Genomic DNA, 23,612 nt, shown 5'->3' with positions numbered 1-23,612 from the left:
AAGACTTCTTAGGGAGGACACAGAAAACACTAGCCAAAAAAAAATATAAATTTGATTTCAAAACTTCAAAAACTTCAGTTTGTCAAAATACACCATTAAGAAAAGGCATACAAAGCCCCACACTGGGAGGATTAATAATAAGTTGTACTTTTACATAATAATGATATAGGAAGTATAATGAAATTAATATTCCATTTATATTATAATATATAAAATACTTGAATTCCAGGCATAAACTTCTAACAATGAAACAAAAGGAAAAAATAACTGGAGAGTTATACCTTATGCTTGATTGTATAGACTATAATAAAGATGATAACACTTCCTAATTTAGTGAAGATATTTTATTTATTTTTTTTTTAATGTTTATTCATTTTTGAGAGAGAGAGAGAGACACAGCAGAGACAGAGCATGAGCAGGGGAGGGGCAGAGAGCGAGGGAGACACAGAATCTGAAACAGGCTCCAGGCTCTGAGCTGTCAGCACAGAGCCCAACGCGGGGCTTGAACTCATGGACCACGAGATCATGGCCTGAGCCAAAGTCGGATGCTTAATCGAATGAGCCACCCAGGGGCCCCTAGTAAAGATATTTTAATGTAAGACTAATTAATTTTTCTCAGGATATTTTAAGTAACATTTTTATTTATTTTTATTTTTTTCAATATATGGAGTTTATTGTCAAATTGGTTTCCATACAACACCCAGTGCTCATCCCAAAAGGTGCCCTCCTCAATACCCATCACCCACCCTCCCCTCCCTCCTACCCCCCATCAACCCTCAGTTTTAAGTACCATTTTTAAATGGGATTTCCAAGCCAAGGAAACATGCCTTTGTTTTTAGTTTATTGACTATTTCAAGTAGTGTGATTTTACCAGATTGGATTGTGGCAAGCAGGAATTCTATAATTGGTCTTTGATTTGTTAGTGGATATTCAAATAAACCTTCAAAAAAAGGTTAAGAATACTGGAATAAAAATTAGGCCATGAGCAGCCCCAAATACCATAACAAGAAACATAATCTTAAAAAATGTCCTGAAGATGTATGCTTTAGCTGAAGATAAAACACCCACCCCTATTACTGTTGAAACTGTACTTTGTAACACTGGGTAGCCTAGCAGATACAATGCCTCAATTATTTTTTGGTTTACTGAGGGCTTAGACCTGGAAAAAAATGCGTAAGAAATGTGTGCAGAAAAATCGAAAGAAAACCCTATACAAATGACAAGATTAATCATGGATATGGAATCAAGATTGACATTCCAGAATACCATGAACCCTATTACTCCCACAATCACAGAAGCAATAGCAAAAGTTACCCACAAGGAACACAGTGGATGAGGAATGAACAATAAGGAAACAATGAACATAGCTGAGGATGCAACAATGACATTTCGAACAGTGTTTTTTTTTAAATTTTTTTTAACATTTATTTATTTTTGAGACTGAGAGAGACAGAGCATGAACAGGGGAGGGTCAGAGAGAGGGAGACACAGAATCTGAAACAGGCTCCAGGCTCTGAGCTGTCAGCACAGAGCCCGATGCAGGGCTCGAACTCACATCCCTCACGGACCACGAGATCATGACCTGAGCTGAAGTCAGCCGCTTAACCGACTGAGCCACCCAGGCACCCCGAACAGTGTTTTCTAGTATTGCAGTGTAATGATCAAAATATGTGAATGCCGGCTGTACACCATTAGGGGAATTTCACACTTTTCGGCTATGCTTCGTAACTGGAATAACATCATCTTCTTATTGGTTGAAGAAGAAACGCTGATGGTCTGAATGAAGCCCCGGGAAGCAATGATTTCATGTGAAGATGAAATATTAATATCATACATAAAAAGTGTAAAATTTGTTTAAAAACTGGGCAAACTGTTTATGAAAGTATTCTTATCATTTACATCTTGCCCGCTATTTTCCATATATTGCACATACTCTCGTAACCAAAACTCTGTAACATTTTTATCTACATAGTCACTGTTTTCCAAATCTGCCAGACATTTTTCCAGTTTTTGCCTAGCATCTTTATCCCAGTAGTCAAGAGTTTCAGTAACAATAACCATAACCCTGGGGCCATAATCCGAAAAATAGTCTTCTTCTACGTTAAAAAATGGTGTGATGTAGGAATCGTCACTTGCCAAATTTTGAAGGTCTAACCCTTCCTGCACTTGGAAACACCCATATATACTACTAATGATGTACAAAATGTATAGAAGCACTACAAAAAACTTGGACTCAGTGCTTGTGAGAAAAGGGCCAAAATAGTCTCTGAAGAACAAATTCATTGGATGGACATCAGTTTCTTGTTCATCTGGGAGAGAATCACATGGGACACAGCAGGACTTTTTAAATGAAGAACACTTTTGGTCAGGAGTTTCTGGCTTTTTCAACCAGCGTGGACAGACTACTTCTCTTTTACCATCCAGGGCCATAAATGCTCCAAAACAGGTGATGTTATAAAAATAACAAAAGAGCAGGGTTGTTCCTGTATAAGTGCAAAAGTATTGTACGGACCCAAAAGAGGTCATAATCCCTGTATAGAAGGCCAGGACGTTGGTGATAGTGGTGGTTGTAATGGACACTGCCACTTTGGAATAGACACTGGACAGCCGCTGTTTGATGTTATCCATGAGGCTGGTCTTCTGCCAGGCAGAAATCATTATAAACATGTCATCAACCCCAACACGTGTTAAAAAAACAAAGAAACAATTTGCATACATATTAATATCTATGAAAAATTAAACACATAAACTCGAACCATCTTCTTTTTCCATCTCTTAGATCTTATTTGTCTTGCCTGATCTGTGCTTTGATACTACTGCTTTCTCTGTCACTTTTCTCTGGTTGCTTCTGAATCCACAACAGAATCCACCACTTCCTCTGTAATAACTCTGTGCTTTATTCATACTCTTATTATTTGTACATAGCACAGGATACTCTACTCCTACTCTTCATTTAGGGTGTTGTAATGATGAGTCAGGAAACATGTTGTAGGTGTTAGTCGAAGCAGGATTAGCATTGTATCTTTGATTCTACTGGATGACTTGAAAGACCATTTTCTCTCATAAACCATCTTAATGAATGCACAAACACACGAAGCCAACATTCTGTTGCTTAAAATATAAACTGGACTTATCTATTCTACAGTTAGCATCTAACCAGCAATGTTTGCACCTCTCTCAAGATTTCTACTAGAGTTGACACTACTTTCACTCATGTATACCTTTGTTCCCATGTATATTGATGCAAACTCAATAAAATAAATAAGGAAATAAACTGCAATAAAATGCTGATCTAATTTCAATTTGGGGGGATCTTGTGCATGGGTTACATGGGAGGGTACTGGGAATTGCAACTTTGCCTCTGATGTTTTACAGGTATGATCAAGAAGATAGAAGAATCTGTATTGACACAAGTCTAAACATTCTGTCATAAACTGCATCCTGACATCCCATGGCTTACCAGCTTTGAGGATTTCACTTGGGCTCAGCAGCACAAAAGGGAAGAATCAGAAGTACTAGGGACCAAGAATGAACTCTTGATATGTATTAGGTATTGAAAAACTAGTTTTATGATTTATAGAAACTTATTCAGAAATTTTCCTTGAACATTTCTTGCTTGAGTTGCTTAAATCTCACACACACACACACACACACACACTCCTATGTACACACGGACTATTCAGTGCTGGTTTATATTAAATCAATTATATACACTTTAACTATAGTTGTTTATGGCTGTGGGGAATACTGAGTGGCTAAGCGTGGGTGCGTACTAGGTAGGTGTGTCCTGAAGAGTTAGAGTAAATAAGTTTACATCCAGCAAACAGCTTTTCCACTGTCTCCCCATGGAAACCAAATACTATTCCTTCTAAGTTCCTTATTTTCTAAAATGTAGAATGGATAAAGAATATGTGGTTTATATATACAGTGGAATACTACTTGGCAATGAGAACAAATGAAATCTGGCCATTTGCAGCAACGTGGATGGAACTGGAGGGTATTATGCGAAGTGAAGTAAGTCACGCAGAGAAGGACAGATACCATATGTTTTCACTCATATGTGCATCCTGAGTAACTTCACAGAAGACCACGGGGGAGGGGGGAGGGGAAAAAAGTTACAGAGAGGGAGGGAGGCAAACCATAAGAGACTCTTAAATACTGAGAACAAACTGAAGTTTGATGGGGGGGTGGGGAGAGGGGAAAGCAGGTGATGAGCATTGAGGAGAGCACCTGTTGGAATGAGCACGGGGTGTTGTATGGAAACCAATTTGACAATAAATTATATTTAACAAAAAATAAATAATTCGTATCTCTTCAAATTAAAAAAAATATAATATAAACACCTTTGTTTTTCATGCTTATTGTCAAATAAATTCTGGAAGTACAAGAAAATGCAGACAAAAAGTGTAAACAACAGTAATTCCACCCTGCATTTTTATGTATATCCATCGAGAATTTGCTCGATACAAATATGCACATATAACTGTATCTCTCTATTTCAAACACCTGGTTTCAATACCAGCATTTTTCATTTAACATTATATATCTACCTCCTTTTGAAGACTGGATATGATTCAAAAGTATTAATATGCTGTGTTTGAGTTGACCAATCCCATGTTGATATGGAATTAAGTTTTCAAAACTTTTCCGTTCTAAATAATGCCGAAGTGAACATACTCGTTCTGCTCTTTGAGTACTTGTCTAATTGTTAAGACAAATTTCTAAAAATGGAATTGCTAAGCCAAAGATATTTGCTGTTTGATGTTTAAATCTTTTGATTTGCTGCAAAATTGGATTTAAAAAAGTGTGTAAGGGGCGCCTGGGTGGCTCAGTCGGTTGAGCACCGGCTTCAGCTCAGGTCACGATCTCATGGTCCATGAGTTCAAGCCCCGCGTCGGGCTCTGTGCTGACAGCTCAGAGCCTGGAGCCTGTTTCGGATTCTGTGTCTCCCTCTCTCTCTGACCCTCTGCCATTCATGCTCTGTCTCTCTCTGTCTCAAAAATAAATAAACGTTAAAGAAAATTTAATAATAAAAAAAAGTGTGTAACAATTTATAATTTTCTCCCAGCAGAATGAGTATTCATTTATATACAACCTTCCTCATATCTTCAATCTTGCTAGTATTTATTAATTTAATAAGAAGACAAGGTATCTCACTTTTGGTTTAATTTGCATCCATTCATTAATTGAGAAGTCAAATTATTTTTTCCCTCTACTTCCAGTGAGGGATGTGTGTGTGTGTGTTTGTGTGTATGTGTGAACTGCCCGTTCATGTCTCTTGTCTGTGTTTTTCCATTTGGGGTACTAGATTTTTCTGCCTCTAAACACACACACTTCAATTTGATTTTCTTCTCTCCTGTCACCTCATTTTGGATCTGTGGAGCCACCTGAATATAATTATTTTGCTTAATCTAACATAAATTCCTTCCCTTATCTACCCCATACCCCCATATATACAATGTGTAGCTTCACATTTGGTTTTACTCACCTAGAATAAGAAATGGTGAATTTGTAACTATGATCACAAATGGCACCCCAATGTACAACATCAGGCCAAAGCCGCTCACCACTGCCAAGGCAGCAGAAATCACTCCCAAGGTTGCAGCCCACATTTTGTTTCATACACGGTCACACCTGTACATTTGGAGGGAAAAATCATGGAATTTGTGGTGGTAGCTTCCACACTGAAATTCGATCAGGTTATAACATTCTCTACTTGGACATCTGTTCAGAAAGCTCTTGGGCAATAATTCCCATACCTGTCTGCTGAAGACCTTTAATTCCCAGGCACTGTCCCAGACCAAGTGGGAAGAAGGGCGGAGGGAACAGAAAAGCTGTGAATCAGTACTTTTACCAAACTTCCTGAGCAATTCTTCTGCAGCTGGGCAAGTACAAATTCACTCACCACCAGTTCAGAGCCATAAAGATATACCAAATACTTCAGATGGTTAATTACACCCTGATCTTCAAAGGGTGTAAATGGAATACAACAGCAAAGGGAGGGCAAGCTCTAGCAGAGAAAGTATCCATATTTAGTGCTCTTTTCACCCACCCTTGACTCCAAGTAGCCATAGATGCAATTCTAAACAGCTCTTGTATTTCAAAGCCAGTTCAATATGTATTGTGATTAACAAAATGTATGAAAGTCTCCTCCTAAAACGTTTTCAGGATTCTTGTCTACTGGTGAAGAGGGCTCTAGGAAAGTTGCTAGTAATTACAAAAGAATTAGAAATGTAGTCCATTAAAAAAAAAAGTTTACTTATGGGGCGCCTGGGTGGCTCAGTCAAACAACTGACTTTGGCTCAGGTCATGATCTCATGGTTTGTGGGTTTGAGCCCCATGTTCAGCTCTGTGCTGATGGTTTGGACCTGGGAGCCTGCTTTGGACTTGTCTCCTCTCTCTGTGCCCCTCCCCTGTTCATATTCTCTCTCTCTCTCTCTCTCTCTCTCAAATAAATAAATGTTTAAAAAATGTTGTTTACTTATTTATTTTTGAGAGAGAGCACAAGTGGGGGAGAGGCAGAGAGAGAGAGAGAGAGACTACCAAGCAGGCTCCACACTACCAGTGCAGAGCCTGATGTGGGGCTTGAACCCACAAACAATGAGATTATAACCTGAGCCAAAGTCAGACACTTAACCATCTGAGCCACCCAGGCGCCCCTCTAGTCCATTTTTAATAACACAGCCTGTGCCTTTTTCTTTGCTGGACCAAGAAAAATGGGAATATATAGGCAGCATTTTAAAGTATGGATTCAGCACTTTGCCTACCCAATAACCACAATATTACATTTGAAAATATTGACAACCACCTCTGGTTTTATATTTTGCTTTTTTGTTAACTGCTTCAAAACAAATGACTGATACTTGTCTCTAGATATTTTTAGGAGGAGAGAGAAACTAAGTTTGGATGGAAGACTAGGAGAGTCAACTATGGAAATAGAAGCACTGATTCTAATACAGCAACATGACCATGACCTTTAGGCAAGACAACAGTAAAATAGCTAAACTTTCTTATTTTGCAAAAAAATTTCTACACCATGGTTTTATTTATTTATTTTTTTCAACACACCAGCGCTATGAGTTAAACTCAGGGCCCCAAACCAACCACATGTGCAAAATTCCAGAGCAAAAGTAAAATTCCTTGTTAGGATAAAATTTGATTATAATGAATACTTTCTTAAAACAACAATGTTGGTTTATAGCAGTTTGAAATAAGAAAGTAACAAAGATGAACTTTGAAATCAGAAAGATGAATGAGTTACATATGACATTCCATCTTTCAAGTTTCTGGATTTTTTGGTATAAAATTTTCAGATGATGTAAGGGAGGGAGTGAAGTATATTATTGCCTATAGTGACTTTATTGACTACGTGCTGAGTTGACCTTGTCTAAATGATCTTTCCTTTAATGTGCAATAGACAATGGAAGGAAAGATCTTAAGATGGAACACTGTAGGAGTTTGGTGAATACATTTGCAGATATTCCGGTCTCCAAGAAAGTTATTTTTTTTTTTAAGTTCATTTCTCTTGAGAGAGAGAGAGGCTGACAGAGAGAAACAGAGAGAGAGAATGGCAAGCAGGCTCCACACTGTCAGTGCAGAACACGAAGTGGGGCTCAAACCCATGAACCACGAGATCATGACCTGAGCCGAAGCCTAGAGTCAAGATGCTTAGCTGACAGAGCCACCCAGGCACCCCTGAGGAGGATTTTGTTTTAAGCAGTTTATCAGAATGACCTAGGGAAGTCTTAGAACTTTAGATCTCCTGGAACCTGGCTATGCAGATCCTGATTCAGTAGGTTGGTAGGGAAGCTGTAGAATCTTTATGTCTAAAACTTTCCCCATATGACTCCAGTGCAGGCAGCAAGATGGCCAACCTTCTGAATTTTTTATTTACCTGACAGGGAAGGGCTAAATTAGAACTTATTGTTCTTAGACAACAATCTATATGTTTGGTAAGAGATCCACATCTTCCTTCAAAGGTAATGATTTTTCTCATAAGTAAACAACAGTTTACAGTGTATTTGAGAAGGGAAAGATTTTCAAGCTTGTTTCAGAAACGGATCTAATATTTGGTGTAAATGTTGTCATGTCCAAAATGTGAGACAATTTTGAAGGAGACAAGAAGATCAATATACCACTACTTGCTGTAGAATGAGGTTCAGGCCAGAGCATATACTTGAAAAAGTTTGTTCATATGACTTCACAATCAGACAATAAATACGGAACCCTAAAATAGGTGCAAATAAGGGTTCTGTGTGAGGTAAATGCATATGTGCAAGGATAACCTTCATATGTAAGTGTAAATGAGGCAGGATGGGCAATGTCTTAGGGACTGTCTAGGAGGCTGTTGTCCAGACCAGAGATAAGAGATTCTCAGTGATAACAGAGAGGTAGGAGTGGGAGATGTCCTAGGAATTCACAAACACACTCAAAGGAGAATTGGTTTTATTTTAAAGCCTAGAAAAGGCATGTATTGAAGCATCGTGGCAGCAGCTGTGCCTTAAGGATTTCCCTCCTCCCTTTCTTTTTCTCCTTGGACATGCTCCAACTAACTTAGCAAGATGGGAAGCAGGAAGAGAAGGGATAGAAGAGGGCTGGCGAACCAACAGAATGGGGGAAGATATTTGCAAATGACATATAACATAAAGGCTTATTATCCAAAATCTATAAAGAACTTACCAAACTCAACACCTGAAATAATCCAGTGAAGAAATAACCAGAAGACATGATTAGACCAAAGAAGGCATCCAGATGGCCAACAGACACATGAAAAGATACTCAACGTCACTCATCATCAGGGAAATACAAATCAAAATCACAGTGAGATACCACCTCACACCAGAGTGGCTAAAATTAACAACTCAGGAAACAACAGATGCTGGCAAGGATGTGGAGAAATGGGAACCCTCTTGCACTGTGGTGGGAATGCAAACCCTCTTGCACTGTGGGTGGGAATGCACAACTGGTGCAGCTGCTCTGGAAAACAATGTATCCAAAGGATACGGGAGTGCTGATTCATGGGGGCACATGAACCCCAATGTTTATAGCAGTGCTATCAACAATATCCAAAATACAGAAAGAGCCCAAATGTCCATCAACTGATGAATGGATAAAGAAGATGTGGTTTATGGGGCGCCTGTGTGGCTCAGTCGGTTAAGCGGCCGACTTCGGCTCAGGTCATGATCTCGCAGTCCGTGAGTCCGAGCCCCGCGTCGGGCTCTGTGCTGACAGCTCAGAGGCTGCAGCTTGTTTCAGATTCTCTGTCTCCCTCTCTCTCTGACCCTCCCCCATTCATGCTCTGTCTCTCTCTGTCTCAAAAATAAATAAATAAAAGGTTAAAAAATTACAAAAAAAACAAGAAGATGTGGTTTATATATACAATGGAACACTACTTCGAAATGAGAAAGAATGAAATATTGCCATTTGCAACTACATGGATGGAACTAGAGGGTATTATGCTAAGCAAAATTAGTCAGAGAAAGACAAATATCATGTGACTTCACTCATATGAGGACTTTAATATACAAAACAGATGAACATAAGGGAAGGGAAGCAAAAATAATACAAAAACAGGGAAAGGGACAAAACATAAGAGACTCTTAAATATGGAGAACAAACAGACGGTTACTGTTGTAGGAGGAGTTGTGGGAGGGGGGATGGGCTAAATGGGTAAGAGCATTAAAAAATCTACTTCTGAAATCACTGTTGCACTATATGCTAACTAACTTGGATGTAAATTTTCAAAAATAAATTAAATTTTAAAAATTTAAAAAAGAAGATGTGGTTTATATATACAATGAAATACTACTTGGCAATGAGAAAGAATGAAATCTTGCCATTTGCAACAACATGGATAGAACTGGAGGGTATTATGCTAAGTGAAATAAGTCAGTCAGAGAAAGACAGATATCATATGTTTTCACTCATATGTCGAATCTGAGAAACTTAACAGACGTCCATGAGGGAAGGGAAGGGTAAAAAATCATTTCAAACAGAGAGGGAGGCAAACCATAAGAGACTCTTAAGTACAGAGAACTGAGGCTTGATTTGGGGGGGTGAGGTGAGGTGAAAATTGGTAATGGGCATTGAGGAGGGCACTTGTTGGGATGAGCACTGGGTGTTATATGTCAGCGAAGAATCACAGGAATCTACCCTGAAACCAAGAGCACACTGTGTCCACTGTATGTTAGCTAACTTGACAATAAATTATATTCAGGAAAAAAAAAAGAAGAAGAGAACTGGTAAGCTCCTTTACCCCCATTAAGGGCTATCCCATGCAGCGTGCTCTAGCAAAGGGTGCTGAAGGGCACCTTAACTTTAAATCAAGTTACCAATTTTGTTTATTACATGGACATGGACATGGACATTTTAACTCTGACTGGAGGATTTTGTCCTACCTGCTAATGACCACAAAAGTCACATAGCCTGTCTGAGCTTTCATGGGGCAGAGGAAGATCTTGCTCTTACCCACAAAACTTAAAGGGAAAAAAGGGAGACAAAAATAAAGTTGCATTATCTTTATACCTCATGAGTCCTATATGTTTCATATGATGGTTACATAAACATAAAGTCTTCAAAGACAAATAAATATAAATAATTTTCTAGGGGTGTCTGGCTGGCTCAGTTGGTTAAGCATCCAACTCTTAGTTTTGGCTCAGGTCACGATCTCCTGGTTTGTGAGTTCAAGCCCTGTGTCGGGCTCTGCTCTGACAGCGCAGAGCCTGCTTGGGATTCTTTCTCTCCCTCTCTCTCTCTGCCTCTCCTCTGCTCACTGAACCATGCTCTCTCTTTCAAATTAAATATTTAAAAAATCATTTTCTAATTGCCTTCAGTATAAGATTTTCTGTACTACTGTCCATAATTATTAGTAAAGATAAGCAAGAATTGATATAAATGTGTATCTTCAGAACCAACTACCTAGTAGGAAAGTTTTGTCAAGCCAATTGTTGGTACCTTGGAGATTCCACACTAGGTTAACATTATTTTTATACTCTAATGACTTTAACAAGACTGAATTTGGTCTTTTTTTCCTTCCCATCCTTCCTCCCCTATTTTCTCCCTCCCTCCCTCTCACCCTTCCTTCTTAGTTTTTTGATTTTGTTTGTTTTCTAGGGAATGTGGTCTTTCTTTCCAAAATAACAAAGTTGCGAGGCAGTTTATTAACTCTAACGAGATACCCATCATGGTTAACTCCCTCTACCTACTGGGGCCTTATGTTTCTCTACCTTAAAATCTAGAGAGTTGAATTATATCATCTGTTCCCAAACCTACCTATAAAGGAGAATCAATTAAAGACATTTTTGAAATATAGATTTTCAGACTGAAACCCCAGAGACTTGATTCAATAGGTGGCTCCAGAATAAGTAGGTGTAGAGTCCTCTCTGGAACTCTGCTGTGAGAATCACTAAATTAATATATTCTATGGGGTTACTTCTACAACTAAATACTGGTGTTTGCTGATATGTTCAATATTTTAGCTTTCTGATTACAAGAGCTCAAACTAATCCTAATGCCTAGATAACAATTTTTAAGTGCTTAACAAGGTAAACCCCACATCCGAACAATGGGGACACCCAAGTCAATTAAATTAGAGATTAATTTTTTATATAGTTAAAAGTACTAGTTCAAATTTATACAGAAATAAGGACTTGTTTAATACTATCAGCATATCTGCTTCCAAATGGAACAATTACTCACAATTGGCTCAATATGTAAAGTAAAAAACATATGCCAAATCAAACAAAACTGGCCATAATTTCTTTATTTGTTTTTACTATTCCATCTGATTGCACACTATTGCTAATGGGGGGTGGGGAGAAAAGAAAGTTTAAAAAATAAGAGTTTAGTGCTGGATATCAGCAAAACATGGCATAGGAATTTCCCAAGTCTCATCCCGACAAAGAAATATAGAAAAACGGGCATATATTTTCAGAATTCTGTGAACTCTGGAAAGCAGTCAAAAGCTTACAGCAACTAAGCAAGCGCTAAATGAAAGAAAATCAGGGGAGTACTTCAAAATAGTAGGAATGTTTTGTAGTGATTTTACATGCCCTGTCTCCCTCTCCAGTGTGATAGTAGTCTTAAAGTGGCAGTGATCATAATGTGACAGATGTGTTAAAGTGGCCCCAGTCCCAAACTGTCCCTAAGACAGCAGGGATCTTAAAGTGGTAACAGCTCATGTTACCATGATGGAGCCATTTCCCTGTTTTTGGAGGAAGCAGAGCAGAGATTATTCCTAAAATATTTTATATGTCTGTTCTAACCTATTTGGGGGCTACCTGAAGGACTGATGCAAGGCACTCCTCTGTTTTGTCTAACTCAAAACTCAGGTTGAGAAAGCTGGAAACCCCACAAGTTGAATTAACAAACCTCATGTGCATAGAGCAAAAGATTATAGCTCAAAAATACAAAAGACTGCCTATGGAAAAAGATGAGGAGCATTTCTCTGGGAATTTAGGATATTAAAAAGCACTCAGTTATACTGGGGAATTTAGAAAATTACCCAGGGCAAGATGTATGCTCAGAAAAGACCTAAGAAGACCCTAAGCTTTCACCTAGGGCTGATCCCTACAGTGTAAGCCTTGGTAAGTGTTGGAGGTTCCAGGCACAGAACCATTTTGCAAACACTGGGAGAGCTCCTGGTATCCAAGGAAATCTATGTCAAAACACTAGCTAAGGTACAGAAACTTCAGTGACCACAAAAAACAATAATTACAGTCTTTCAATAATAGTTTCGGAAAATCACAAAGAAAATGGACCACTAATCTTAAATAAACACATAGGAAAACAACAGAAAACCCTGGGGAAGGTGGAATCTGATTTCCAGTTAGCCAAATGTCCAGTTTTCTACACAACCACCACCACCACCAATAACAAATCACAAGGTATATAAAGATAGAGGAGAGTGTGGTTCAAAATATGTGTGAAACAAAATAAATAGACAGAAATCATCCTTGAGGAAAGACAGAGCTAGGACTTACTAGACAAAGACTATAAACGCTTTTCTAAATATGCTTACAGAACTAAAGAAGAGCTCTGACAAGGAAATAAGAAAAACAATGTATGAGCAAAATAATATAAAGAGGTAGAAATTTTTTAAAGGAACCAAACAGAAATTCTGGAACTGAAAAATACAATAACTGAAATGACAGAACACAAACCCAAAAACACTAGATGCATTCAACAGCAGGTCTAATAGGCAGAAGAATCAGTGAACTGAAAATAGGACAATTGAAATGTATGGAGTCTAAGAGACACAAAGAAAAAAGGATGAAGAAAAGTGAGAAGAACCTCAGAGATCTGTGGGTCTACCAGCCAGTAGATCAACATACACATTATGGGAGTTCCAGGAGAGAGAGAAAAGGAGGCAGGAAGAATATTTAAAGAAATAATGGCTGAAAACTTCCCAAATTTGGTAGAAGATATGAAGCTTAATGAAGTTCAAATAGGATGAACTCAAAAAGACCCAGACTGAGAACATGATAATCAAATCATTGAAAGCCAAAGGCAAAGAGAGTCTTGGAAGCACTGAGAGAGGAGAAACTCACCAAATATAAGGGACCCTTAATAAGTGTAAAAGCTGATTGCTTATTAGAAACCATGGAGGCAAGGAGACAATGGGATATTTGTAGTGCTTAAAGAAAAAAAAACATCAACTAAAATTCTGTATTCATCAAAACTGTCCTTCAAAAATGAAGGAGAAATTAAGACGTTCCAGATAAACAAGAGCTAAGCGGGCTTGTTAATTAGACCTGCCCTATATGAGATGGTAAAAGGAATCCTTCTGGCTGAATAGAAAGAACAATAAAAAGTAATGCTAAGTCATATGAGGAAACATAGGTCTTGGTCAAGTATAACAGCAAGTATTATTATATTTTTGGTTTATAATCCTACATTTTATTACCTACAGAATTTAGAACATAAAAATAATTATAACTCTGTTATTGGGCATAGAGTGTACAAAGACATAATTTGTGACAACAACAACATAAAGAGTGGGGGACAGAGGTGTATAGAAGCAGCACATTTGTGTGTTTTTGAAGTTAAGTTGGTATCAGTTTAATGTAGATTGTTTTAAACTTAGAATTATATGAATCTCCATGGTAACCATAAAGAAAATCTCACAAAATCATTGTAAAAGGAAATGAGAAGAGAATCAAACAACTCATTAGAAAAATAGAAACTAAACATAGAAAAAGGGATAATGGATGAAGTGAGGGACAAAAAAACTGTATGATACACAGAATACAAATAGCAAAATAGCAGAAGTCCTTCCTTGTCAGAAGTTATTTTAAATGTAAATGGATTAAACTCTTGAATAAAAGGGTAGAAATTGACAGAATGGATAAAATAACATGATTCAACTATATGCTGTCTACAAGAGACTCATTATAGATCCAAAGACATAAATAGATTGAAAGCTAAAGGATGGAGAAAGATATTCCATATAAATATAACCAAAGGAGGGCAGGATTGAATATACTTCTATAAGACGAAATAGATTTTATTTTAAAAACTGTTAAAAGAGACAAAGAAGGGCATTTTATATTGATAAAAAGAACAATTCATCAAGAAGATTCATCTACAAACATACATGCACTGCCAATAGAGACCCAAAAATGAAACAAATATTAACAGACTTGTAGACAGAAATAGATGGAGAATTCAATATGCCACTTTCAATAATGTATAAGACATCTAGGCCAATAATCTATAAGGAAACAGAAGAAATGGACAACACTAAATAAATTAGACCTTACAGAGATATATACAACACTCAACCCAATGATAGAAGAATATACATTATTCTCAAGTGAACATGAAACATTCTCTGGAATAGATCATATGTTAGGTCACAAAACAAGTCTGAAAATGTAAAAATATTGAAATTACCCAATGTATCTTTTTAACCAACAATGGAATGAAGCTACAAATCAATAATAGAGGGAAAACTGGATAATTCAAAATGTATGGAAATTAAGCAACTCACTATCAAATAACCAATGGGTCAAAGAATAAATCACAAGGGAAATTAGAAAATACTTAGCAACAAATGAAAATAAAGACACAGCAAAATATAACTTACAGGATATAGCAACACCAGTGCTCATTGGTAAATTTATACTACATTAAAAAAGAAAAAAAAAGGTCTTCAATCACCTTACGGTACTAGACATATCGCAGAAATAGAAACAAAATAAAACAAAACAAAACCCAAAGCTAACAAGGAAGGAAATGAAAAGATTAGAATAGAGATATATGCAATTGAGACTAGAAAAACAATGGAGAGAACCAACAAAGCCAAAAATTGATTATTTAAAAAGATTAACAAATTGATAAACTCTTATCTAGAGTGACAAAGAAAAAAGAAGACAGAAATAACTAAATCAGATATGAAATTGAAGACATTACTACTAACCTTAGAGAAATATGAAGGATTATAAAAGAACACTATACGGTTGTCTGGGTGGCTCAGTTGGTTGAGCTCCGACTTTGTCTCAGGTCATGATCTCACGATTGATGGTTTTGAGCCCTGCATGGGGCTCACTGCTATCAGTGCAGAGCCCACTTTGGATCCTCTGCCCCCACTCCCTGCCACCTCTCTCCCTCTCGTGCACTCTCTCTCAAAAATAAATAAACATTAAAAAAATAAAGAATACTATAAACAACTTATGCCAACAAACTATATGAAATGCACAAATTTCTAGAAACACATAAATGACCTAAACTGACTCAAGATGAAATAGAAAATCTCAACAGACATTGAATAAGTAAAAAGACTGAATCAGTAATCAAAAACCACCCAAAAACAAAAGTCCAAGACCAGATGGCTTCACTGGTAAATTTTACTAAATATGTAAAGAAGAAGTAACACCGATCCTTCTCAAGTCCTTCCAAAAAGTTGAAAAGGAAGAAACACTCTCTAACTCATTCTATGAGACCAACATTACACTGATACCAATCCCAGACAAAGATTACAAGAAGAAAACTATAGATCAATATCTTATAAATGTAGATTCAAATGTCCTTAATAATATTCTGCAAACCCAATTCAATAGCACGTTAAAAAGATTATACATCATTACCAACTAGGATTTATCCCAGGAATGCAAGACTGGTTCAACATGGGAAAAATCAATCAAGTGACATATCACACTAATAGAACAAAGGATAAAATCTACATGATCATCTCAATATATGCAAAAAAGGCATTTGACAAAATCCAACACCCAATTATGATTAAAAAAAAACAAACCTCAAAAACAAGGAATAGAAAGGAACTTCCTCAAAATGATAGGGACCATTATAAGAACTGAATATCTAACAATATAATCCAAAGTGAAAGCTGAAAGATTTCCCTTCAAAATCAGGAACAAGATAAAGATGCCCACTTTCACCAATGACACTTGACATTGAAGTGGAAGTGCTTTCCAGAGGAATTAAATAAGAAATGGAAATAAAAGGAATCCAAATTGGAAATGAAGAAGTATAACTATCCCTTTTCACAGATTACATGATTCTATATATGAAAATTCCCAAGAAACCACAATAAAACTAATAGAGATAATAAACAAATTGAGCACAGCTGCAGGATACAAGATCAACACACAAATACCAGTTGTGTTTCTATATACGTGCAATGAACAATCCAAAAATGAAATGAAAAAAGCAATTCCATTTAGTGTCTAAAAGAATAAAATATTTAGAAATAAATTTAACCAAGGAGGTGAAAGACGGAAAGCTACAAAAATCTAGTGAAAGAAACTAAAGAAGACCTAAGTTAATGGAAATGCAACCTTAGTTCACAGGGAGGAAGACAGTATTGTTAAAATGTTAATCTCACTTAAAACAACCTACAGATTCAACACAATCTTTATCAAAATTTCAGTGACCTTCCCCCCACCCCAGAAATGGAAAAGTCAACCCTCAAATTCATATGGAATTGCAAGGAGTCCTAGATATCCAAAATAATCATGAAAAAGACGATAAAAATTGGAGGGCTGAGATTTCCAGATTTCAAAACTCATAACAAAGCCACAAGAATCAAAACATTGTGGTACTGGCACATCAACAGACATGTAGGCTCATGGCATATAATTTAGAGTCCAGAAATAAACCCACACATCTACAACCAATTGATTGTTTACAAGGATGCCAAGTCCAATCAACTGGGAAAGAATAGTCTGTTCATCACATGGGACTTGGAAAACTGGATTTCCAGCAATCAACATGGAAGCATGGATTTCCACATGGATTTCCATGCACAAGAATGAAGTTAAACCCCTACTCACCTACATATAAAGGGCTAAAACCATAAAACTCTTAGAAGGAAACACAGGGCAAATGTGCATGACATTGAACTTGTCAATGGATTCTTAGATATAAGTATAAGTAGCAAAAGAAAAAAATAAGATAAAGTGGATTTCATCAAAATTAAAAACTCTTGTGCATTAAAGACATTATCAAGAAAGTGAAGAGACAATACACAGAGTGGGAGAAAATATTTATAAATCATATATCTGATAAAGGTTTAATATTTAAAACATACAAAATACTGAGGTGTCTGGGTGGTTCAGTCAGTTGACTTCAGCTTCAGCTCAGGTCATGATCTCATGGTTTGTGGGTTCACGCCCCGCATCAGGCTCTGTGCTGGCAGCGTGGAGCCTGATTGGGATTCTCTCTCTCTCCTCTCTTTCTGACCCTCCCCCATTCATACTTCTTCTCTCTCGAAATAAAAAAAAATAAATAAACTTAAAACCAAATATACAAAGTACTCACCAACAATAGGACTCAAAAACAAAAAGACAACCAAATTAAAAAATGGGCAAAGGACTTGCATAGACATTTCTCCAAAGATGTACATATGGCCAATAAACACATGAAAAGATACTTAAGATCATTAGTAATTAGGGAAATGTAAATCAAACCACACTTTGTCACTATTAAGTTGACTATTATCAATAAAACAAAAAACAAGTGTTGGTGAGGATGCGGAGAAATTGGAACCTTTATACGTTGCTGGTAGGATTTGGCGGTTCTTCAAAGAACTAAACATAGAATTATCACTCCACCCACCAATTCCATTCCCAGGTATATACTGAAAATAATTGAAAACAGGAGCTCAAGAAAATATTTGTACATCAATGTTCATTGCAGCAGTATTCACAAAAGCCAAAAAGTGGAAACATTCCAAGTGCCCATCAACAGTTAAGTGTATAAAAAAACAGTGCTGTATGTATACGGTGAAATACCAGTCATAAAAATGAATGAAGTTTTGATACATGCTAGGATATAGAGGAACCTTGAAAACATTATGCCAAGTGAAATAAGCCAGTCACAAAAGTACAAATATTGTGTGATTCCACTTGTATGAAATCTCTAGAATAAGCAAATTCATAGAGATAGAAAGTAGATGAAGGTTAGCCGGGACAGGGGGGAGGCCATGGAGAGTTACTGCCTAAGTGTTATACAGTTTCTGTTTGGGGAGATGGAAAGATTTAGAAACAGACAGTTGTAGGGCGCCTGAGTGGCTCATTAAGCGTCCGACTTTGGCTCAGGTCATGATCTCCCGGTTTGTGGGTTTGAGCCCCGCGGCAGGCTATGTGCTGACAGCTCAGAGCCTGGAGCCTGCTTCCAATTCTGTCTCCTTCTCTCTCCGCCCCTCCCTCACTTGTGCTCTGTCTCTCTCTGTCTATCAAAAATAAATAAACGTAGAAACATAAAAATGAAAAAAAAAAGATAGTTGTGATGGTTGCACAACAGTGTGAATGTAATTAATGCCACTGAAATATACACTTAAAAATGATTAGAATGGCATATTTTATATCAGTTATATGTATTTGGCCACCCAAAAATATCTGTTAAAAAGAATTAAGAAACAATGAAACCATTTTACCTGTAGCATATGATTGCAAATAATATGATTAGAAGGTATGCCAAGTGAAACAAAGGGATCACTGTCATCAAAGTTGCTTCAAGTTCCAGTTGTGTAGAAATTGATGTAAAGTAGACCACCTGCCACAAAAGTTTAGTCAAGTAAATAACTTTTCATTCCAATATTTGTGTGAGTTACAAACACTATTGAAACACTATAGCTTACTGATTGAAACATGTTAAGATTAAGTAAAAGATCAAAATATGTGAATTGTGATTTTAGAATAAAGATTAACATAGGTGTGCTTCTTCCCACAAATCTGTGGCACGCTTTCCAAAGTTTCTTTCAGAAACCCAAGGTTTAAACCTCCTGAATACACAAAATCTGAGATCTACCTAAGATTGTGAAACAATTCATAATTACAGAAATTGTGGCTTTTTCTAACATTTTAGTAGGTCGTTGTCTTTTACTATTTTAATTTCATCGATATTTCAGAAGGATCTGGTATTTTTCCAATAGTTGTCTCACTTTGACCAGGCTTATTCACAACTATTAGTTACAGAATAGCTAGCATGTGCCTGGCACTAGGCTATATAACTTACTTGGTAAACAGTGAGCTAATTCTCTTTTCAATAATACCATGGAACTTCTTAAAAGTTTGTTGCTTTTATTCAAATGAACCCCAAACACATTTCAGAGGGTTCCCCCGAAGAGCAAAGACTTTAAGGATTTTAAAGTAATTTGACTGGAAAACCTGATGATCAATGTCTGCACTGAGCAGACCTACCTTAAGGATGTAGGATTTGTGTTTTCCACCAGAATATTATTAAGGATTTATGCTGTGTGGCATCCTTTGGTGTGTGAGATTAAGGAAGTTGGATTAAGTGCCAAACAGAGTAGAGCACTCCCAGCTGCAAGTCAAGGACTCCAACAAATAATCCAGGAGTGCTACTACTTGGAAAACGTGTTCTTACCCCTCCCACCTTCTCCTGGTCTCCCTATAAAACTCAGCCACCAGATACCTGGATCCTCTTTGAGGCCAGACTCTTTTCAATGTTGCTAAATTGGTTCAGAAATGGGTCAACCATTTCTTACCACGTTCGTTGTCCTCTCCATCCTCAGTTTTCAGGTAGTAGAGCAGCCTCACGGCTTTGGCTTCCAGGAGTAACTGGTTCATTCCCATCCTCTCACCTAAGAAGGTTCCTCCAATGGTGCCAGCCAGGTAGATGGGCTGACCGGTGTGGTTGTAGATTGGGAAAGTGACATTTCAGGTCGAGGTCCCTGTTCATCTGCCAGGCATACAGGAGTGGGTTGGAAGGCACGCAGAGACCCTGGTGCTTGGCACACACCTGATTGTAGTGGATCTGGGTTCCGTTTTCCCCCCTCGCATACAGATCCTGGATCACGTCATCCACTTTACTAACTTCTGATAAGATTGCTGGTTCTAGCAGGGAGGTGGTGTTGGAGACCGTTAGAATACAAGCGAAATTGACCTCGGTGCTCTTCCTGGAGATGGAGAAGCGGTAAGAGTTGTTGGCGGTGAAGCGTTCCTGCACAAAGCGCCGCTCAGCCTTGGCTGGGCTCCCTATTGGGGTGTACTCCTTGAGGTTTTCTTCTACATCCTTGGGCAGGTAAATCAAACCGGTGCCCAGAGTGGCCGTCAGCACCATGGGCACCAGCAGGAAGATCCAGGGGTGCGCGCCCACTTCGCATCCCAGCCTTCGGAAGAGGCAGGAGAGAGGCGCCTCCAGGCAGTCGGTGTGGCAACGGGGTCCCTCGGACACCTAGTTTTCCGACGGTGATGCGGGCAGCGAGGAATCCCCCCTCACTGACACCAGATGTGAATGGGGCGCCCCAGCGGGCTCTGGCAACTGCCCCGAAGCCCAGGTCATCTCGGGTTCCTGTCTTCCACCGAAGAACTGCTCTGACTCGTGCTTAGAGGCCGGGAGCGGCTCTGAGCCCGGCCCTGCCTTGGGTTGACCCCTCGCCTCCGACCTGGGCTCCGGCTCCTCCGCTGGGGGCTCCCACTCCGCCGGCGCCTCCGCCTCTGGCCAGGCCTCTGGCGCCACCTTGCAGGGATGAAGGCTCATTTCCGGGAAGGAAAGGCCAGGGTCTCAAACGTGACAGATTAGAAAGCAGCCAGTGGACCGAGCGCCTGTCTCCGCCCCACACGACGGTTTCCTGGAGAAATTCTGCGGAAGTCTGTTTGAGTTCTGGCGGCTCGCGCCCGGATCCCGGAGGCTTCCGTTGGGGAGCAGGTGTTTTGACTCATAGCCCATCCAGCCCCAAATTTGTCTGTGGTGTGCCTGATGCTCCCAGGAAGTTAGTACACAAACACTACTTAACGGTAAGATGCGTGCCTCTTCTACAAGACTTACACACACACACACACACACACACACACACACACACACACACACACGTGGTGTCACCTTTCCGGGGAGCATCCAGTAACACAGTTCTCGGGTAAGGTGAACCTCGTACCCCTGGTTTAGTGATTCTTTTTGCTAACTACAAACGTAACATATATTCTTCTTGTAAAAAGTTAGAAGTAAATAAGTGGGCTGAAAAGTGGGTATTTATCTTGGATCTATTCCACCCGCAGTTCCCAGGATGGAGGGACCCCTGTGTTCATGTCACCGTTTTTACTAAAACCTTTACCCACCTTTTAACATGCACGCAACTGAGAGGCAGGTCTTCAGCGGTTCTTAAGAATTATGAAAATTGCTTGCCATGTTTTTCATGGTTGGTAGTCACCTAATATTATTGTGATTGTGTTTTTATGTGGGTAGGTCTAGCGTTTTAATGGAATCTCCAGATTGTAAGCGTACCAAGTCCAAGAGTTTAAGAAAGATATCTTTAACAGTATTTTCAAGGAGAAAGAAATAGGAGATTTTGTTAAGTTGCCTCTCCAGAAAGTCATTGTTTAAGACCGACCTTATTAAAATAACCACAAGATGGCACCCGTTTTCTATTTTCAAAGTTATGGTAAAGGAAACTGAAGATTCCTTCTCTCTTTCGTCTGTGTTTCCAAGTCCTAATTATAGCTACATCTTGAGTTCATCGCTGGTGTGCTATAAAGCTAGTGGCTTCTGTATCACATTTAAAGTCTGTAGATAGAGGAACTGACCTGAGAATTCCATTTGTTGAACCATGTCTACATTATGGAGAGAATGGCTCAGCTGTTCTCCTAAACATTTAAGAGGAAATGGTAGGGTGAAGGTGTTCACAAGTACTCTATAATGTACACATCCAAACACAGGGCCTCTTCCTGCCCATCTTTATAAAGTATTTCTCTAGCACAACATCAGTGTGTGTTTTTCACCTCAAAACACAAGTACATTTCTACAATTTCTCCTAAATCAGGCACTGTGAAGTGCGAATAAATTCTATAGTAAAATATGTACCCTGGGATTTGATTTTATCTAGTTTCTTAATTATAGATTATTGATTCCAGATTATTTTATTAATCTCGTTATCTAGATTACTAATGTTTGTGCGGGTCTAGAATGTCAATCAAAAATACCACTGTTAGTTATTTTCCACCAGTTTTCCTGTATCATTTCATAAAAGGAATGTAGCATTTCCAAAATGAGCTCATTGCCTATTTTTGAGTTATAAAAGCCTGAAAGCTCTGAAAGATTGTTTTCAGAACTCTACATTTCTCCAGGTGAAGCTGTCACATGGCCTAGAAGTGACATGGCTTCTAATTAAGGAAGTCTCTAAAGGCTCTTCCTTTCAATTCAGGAAGACCCTCTGGCCTTCAATTTGAGAATGGTGTCTACTGTGTCAGGATAGGATTCTCCATACTTCAGAAAATGCCTTTTGTATGAGGAGAGGATGGGTATTGGGAATTCAAGAATATAGTTTAGAACTTAAAATTTTATCTAGTCTACTTCTTCTCCACCTTCAGTCTAGATAAAATGAAGCAGACAAAGCATTCCTTTTATCTTCTATCACCATGTAGATTCCATTTCCTTCTGTTCCCCAGTCCTTCTCAAGCAGCCCCTGTGCTCCATTTTTTTTCTCTTCTCCTCCCTTCTTTTTTGCTTCCCACCCCTTCTCCTTTTCTAACACCTATTCTCTCACATTAGCCAAACTGAGTTTGATATAAATAAAGGGAATTTTATTTTTTATTAAAAATTTTGCCCATTAATATTTATAAGATGTTTTTGTTTTAACTGTGTATTTTAGTTATATGATAATCTGTTTCCTACACTTGACCATGAGCTCCTCAGAGAAGCTCTGTCTCATTCATCCCTGCCTACTCAGAGGTACTCAGAGGACACTCAAATGTTAGTCATAACTTAGGTGGTCCTGTTTATCTTTCCATAGCTCTAGAAATTATCTAATTCAAATATGGCAGACATCATGGCTGAAATGTATTCTGTAGATCCCATAGGGTCTTCTCAGATGCCTGTGTTCTCACTGAGACATGAGGTATCTTTTTGCATTGTTTCCCCTGCCCTATCTTAAGCTTTTTGCCATTTCCTTTTTTCCTTGTTAAAATTAACACAGTATAGCTGTTTCTCCTAACTTGTATAATAATCTGTCACAGAGCATTATGGGGTCACTCAGTTTTCCTTTTCTAAACTGAAATGTAAAGATTTAATAAATTGATTGGTCATTGAGAAGAAGCTCTAAAACTGAAACACGAGTAATTAAGAAAGAAACTGAAGAAAAGGCAGCAGAAAGAACTGACCATGAATGTAGTGTTGCAGACAAAACATATTGTTAA

The 23,612-nt window shown here is 38.2% G+C and overlaps 1 protein-coding gene across 1 annotated transcript; it reads right to left on the bottom strand.

Annotated features, from left to right (window-relative positions):
• Positions 1-930: 930 nt before the first annotated feature.
• Positions 931-20,964, bottom strand: LOC109261065 (patched domain-containing protein 3-like). Its single transcript, XM_053902907.1, is given in 9 exon segments — positions 931-1,403; positions 1,642-1,680; positions 1,683-2,684; positions 5,489-5,634; positions 18,896-19,014; positions 19,897-19,949; positions 19,952-20,142; positions 20,144-20,658; positions 20,863-20,964. Coding segments are annotated over 9 exon segments (2,640 nt in total).
• Positions 20,965-23,612: the final 2,648 nt, after the last annotated feature.

This window comes from Panthera pardus, unplaced genomic scaffold, assembly GCF_024362965.1.
Source record: "Panthera pardus isolate Hobbes unplaced genomic scaffold, ASM2436296v1 HiC_scaffold_15, whole genome shotgun sequence".
Lineage (NCBI taxonomy): Eukaryota > Metazoa > Chordata > Mammalia > Carnivora > Felidae > Panthera > Panthera pardus.
The sequence above is the reverse complement of the archived record's forward strand: the minus strand, read 5'-3'. Positions and strand labels throughout refer to the sequence as shown.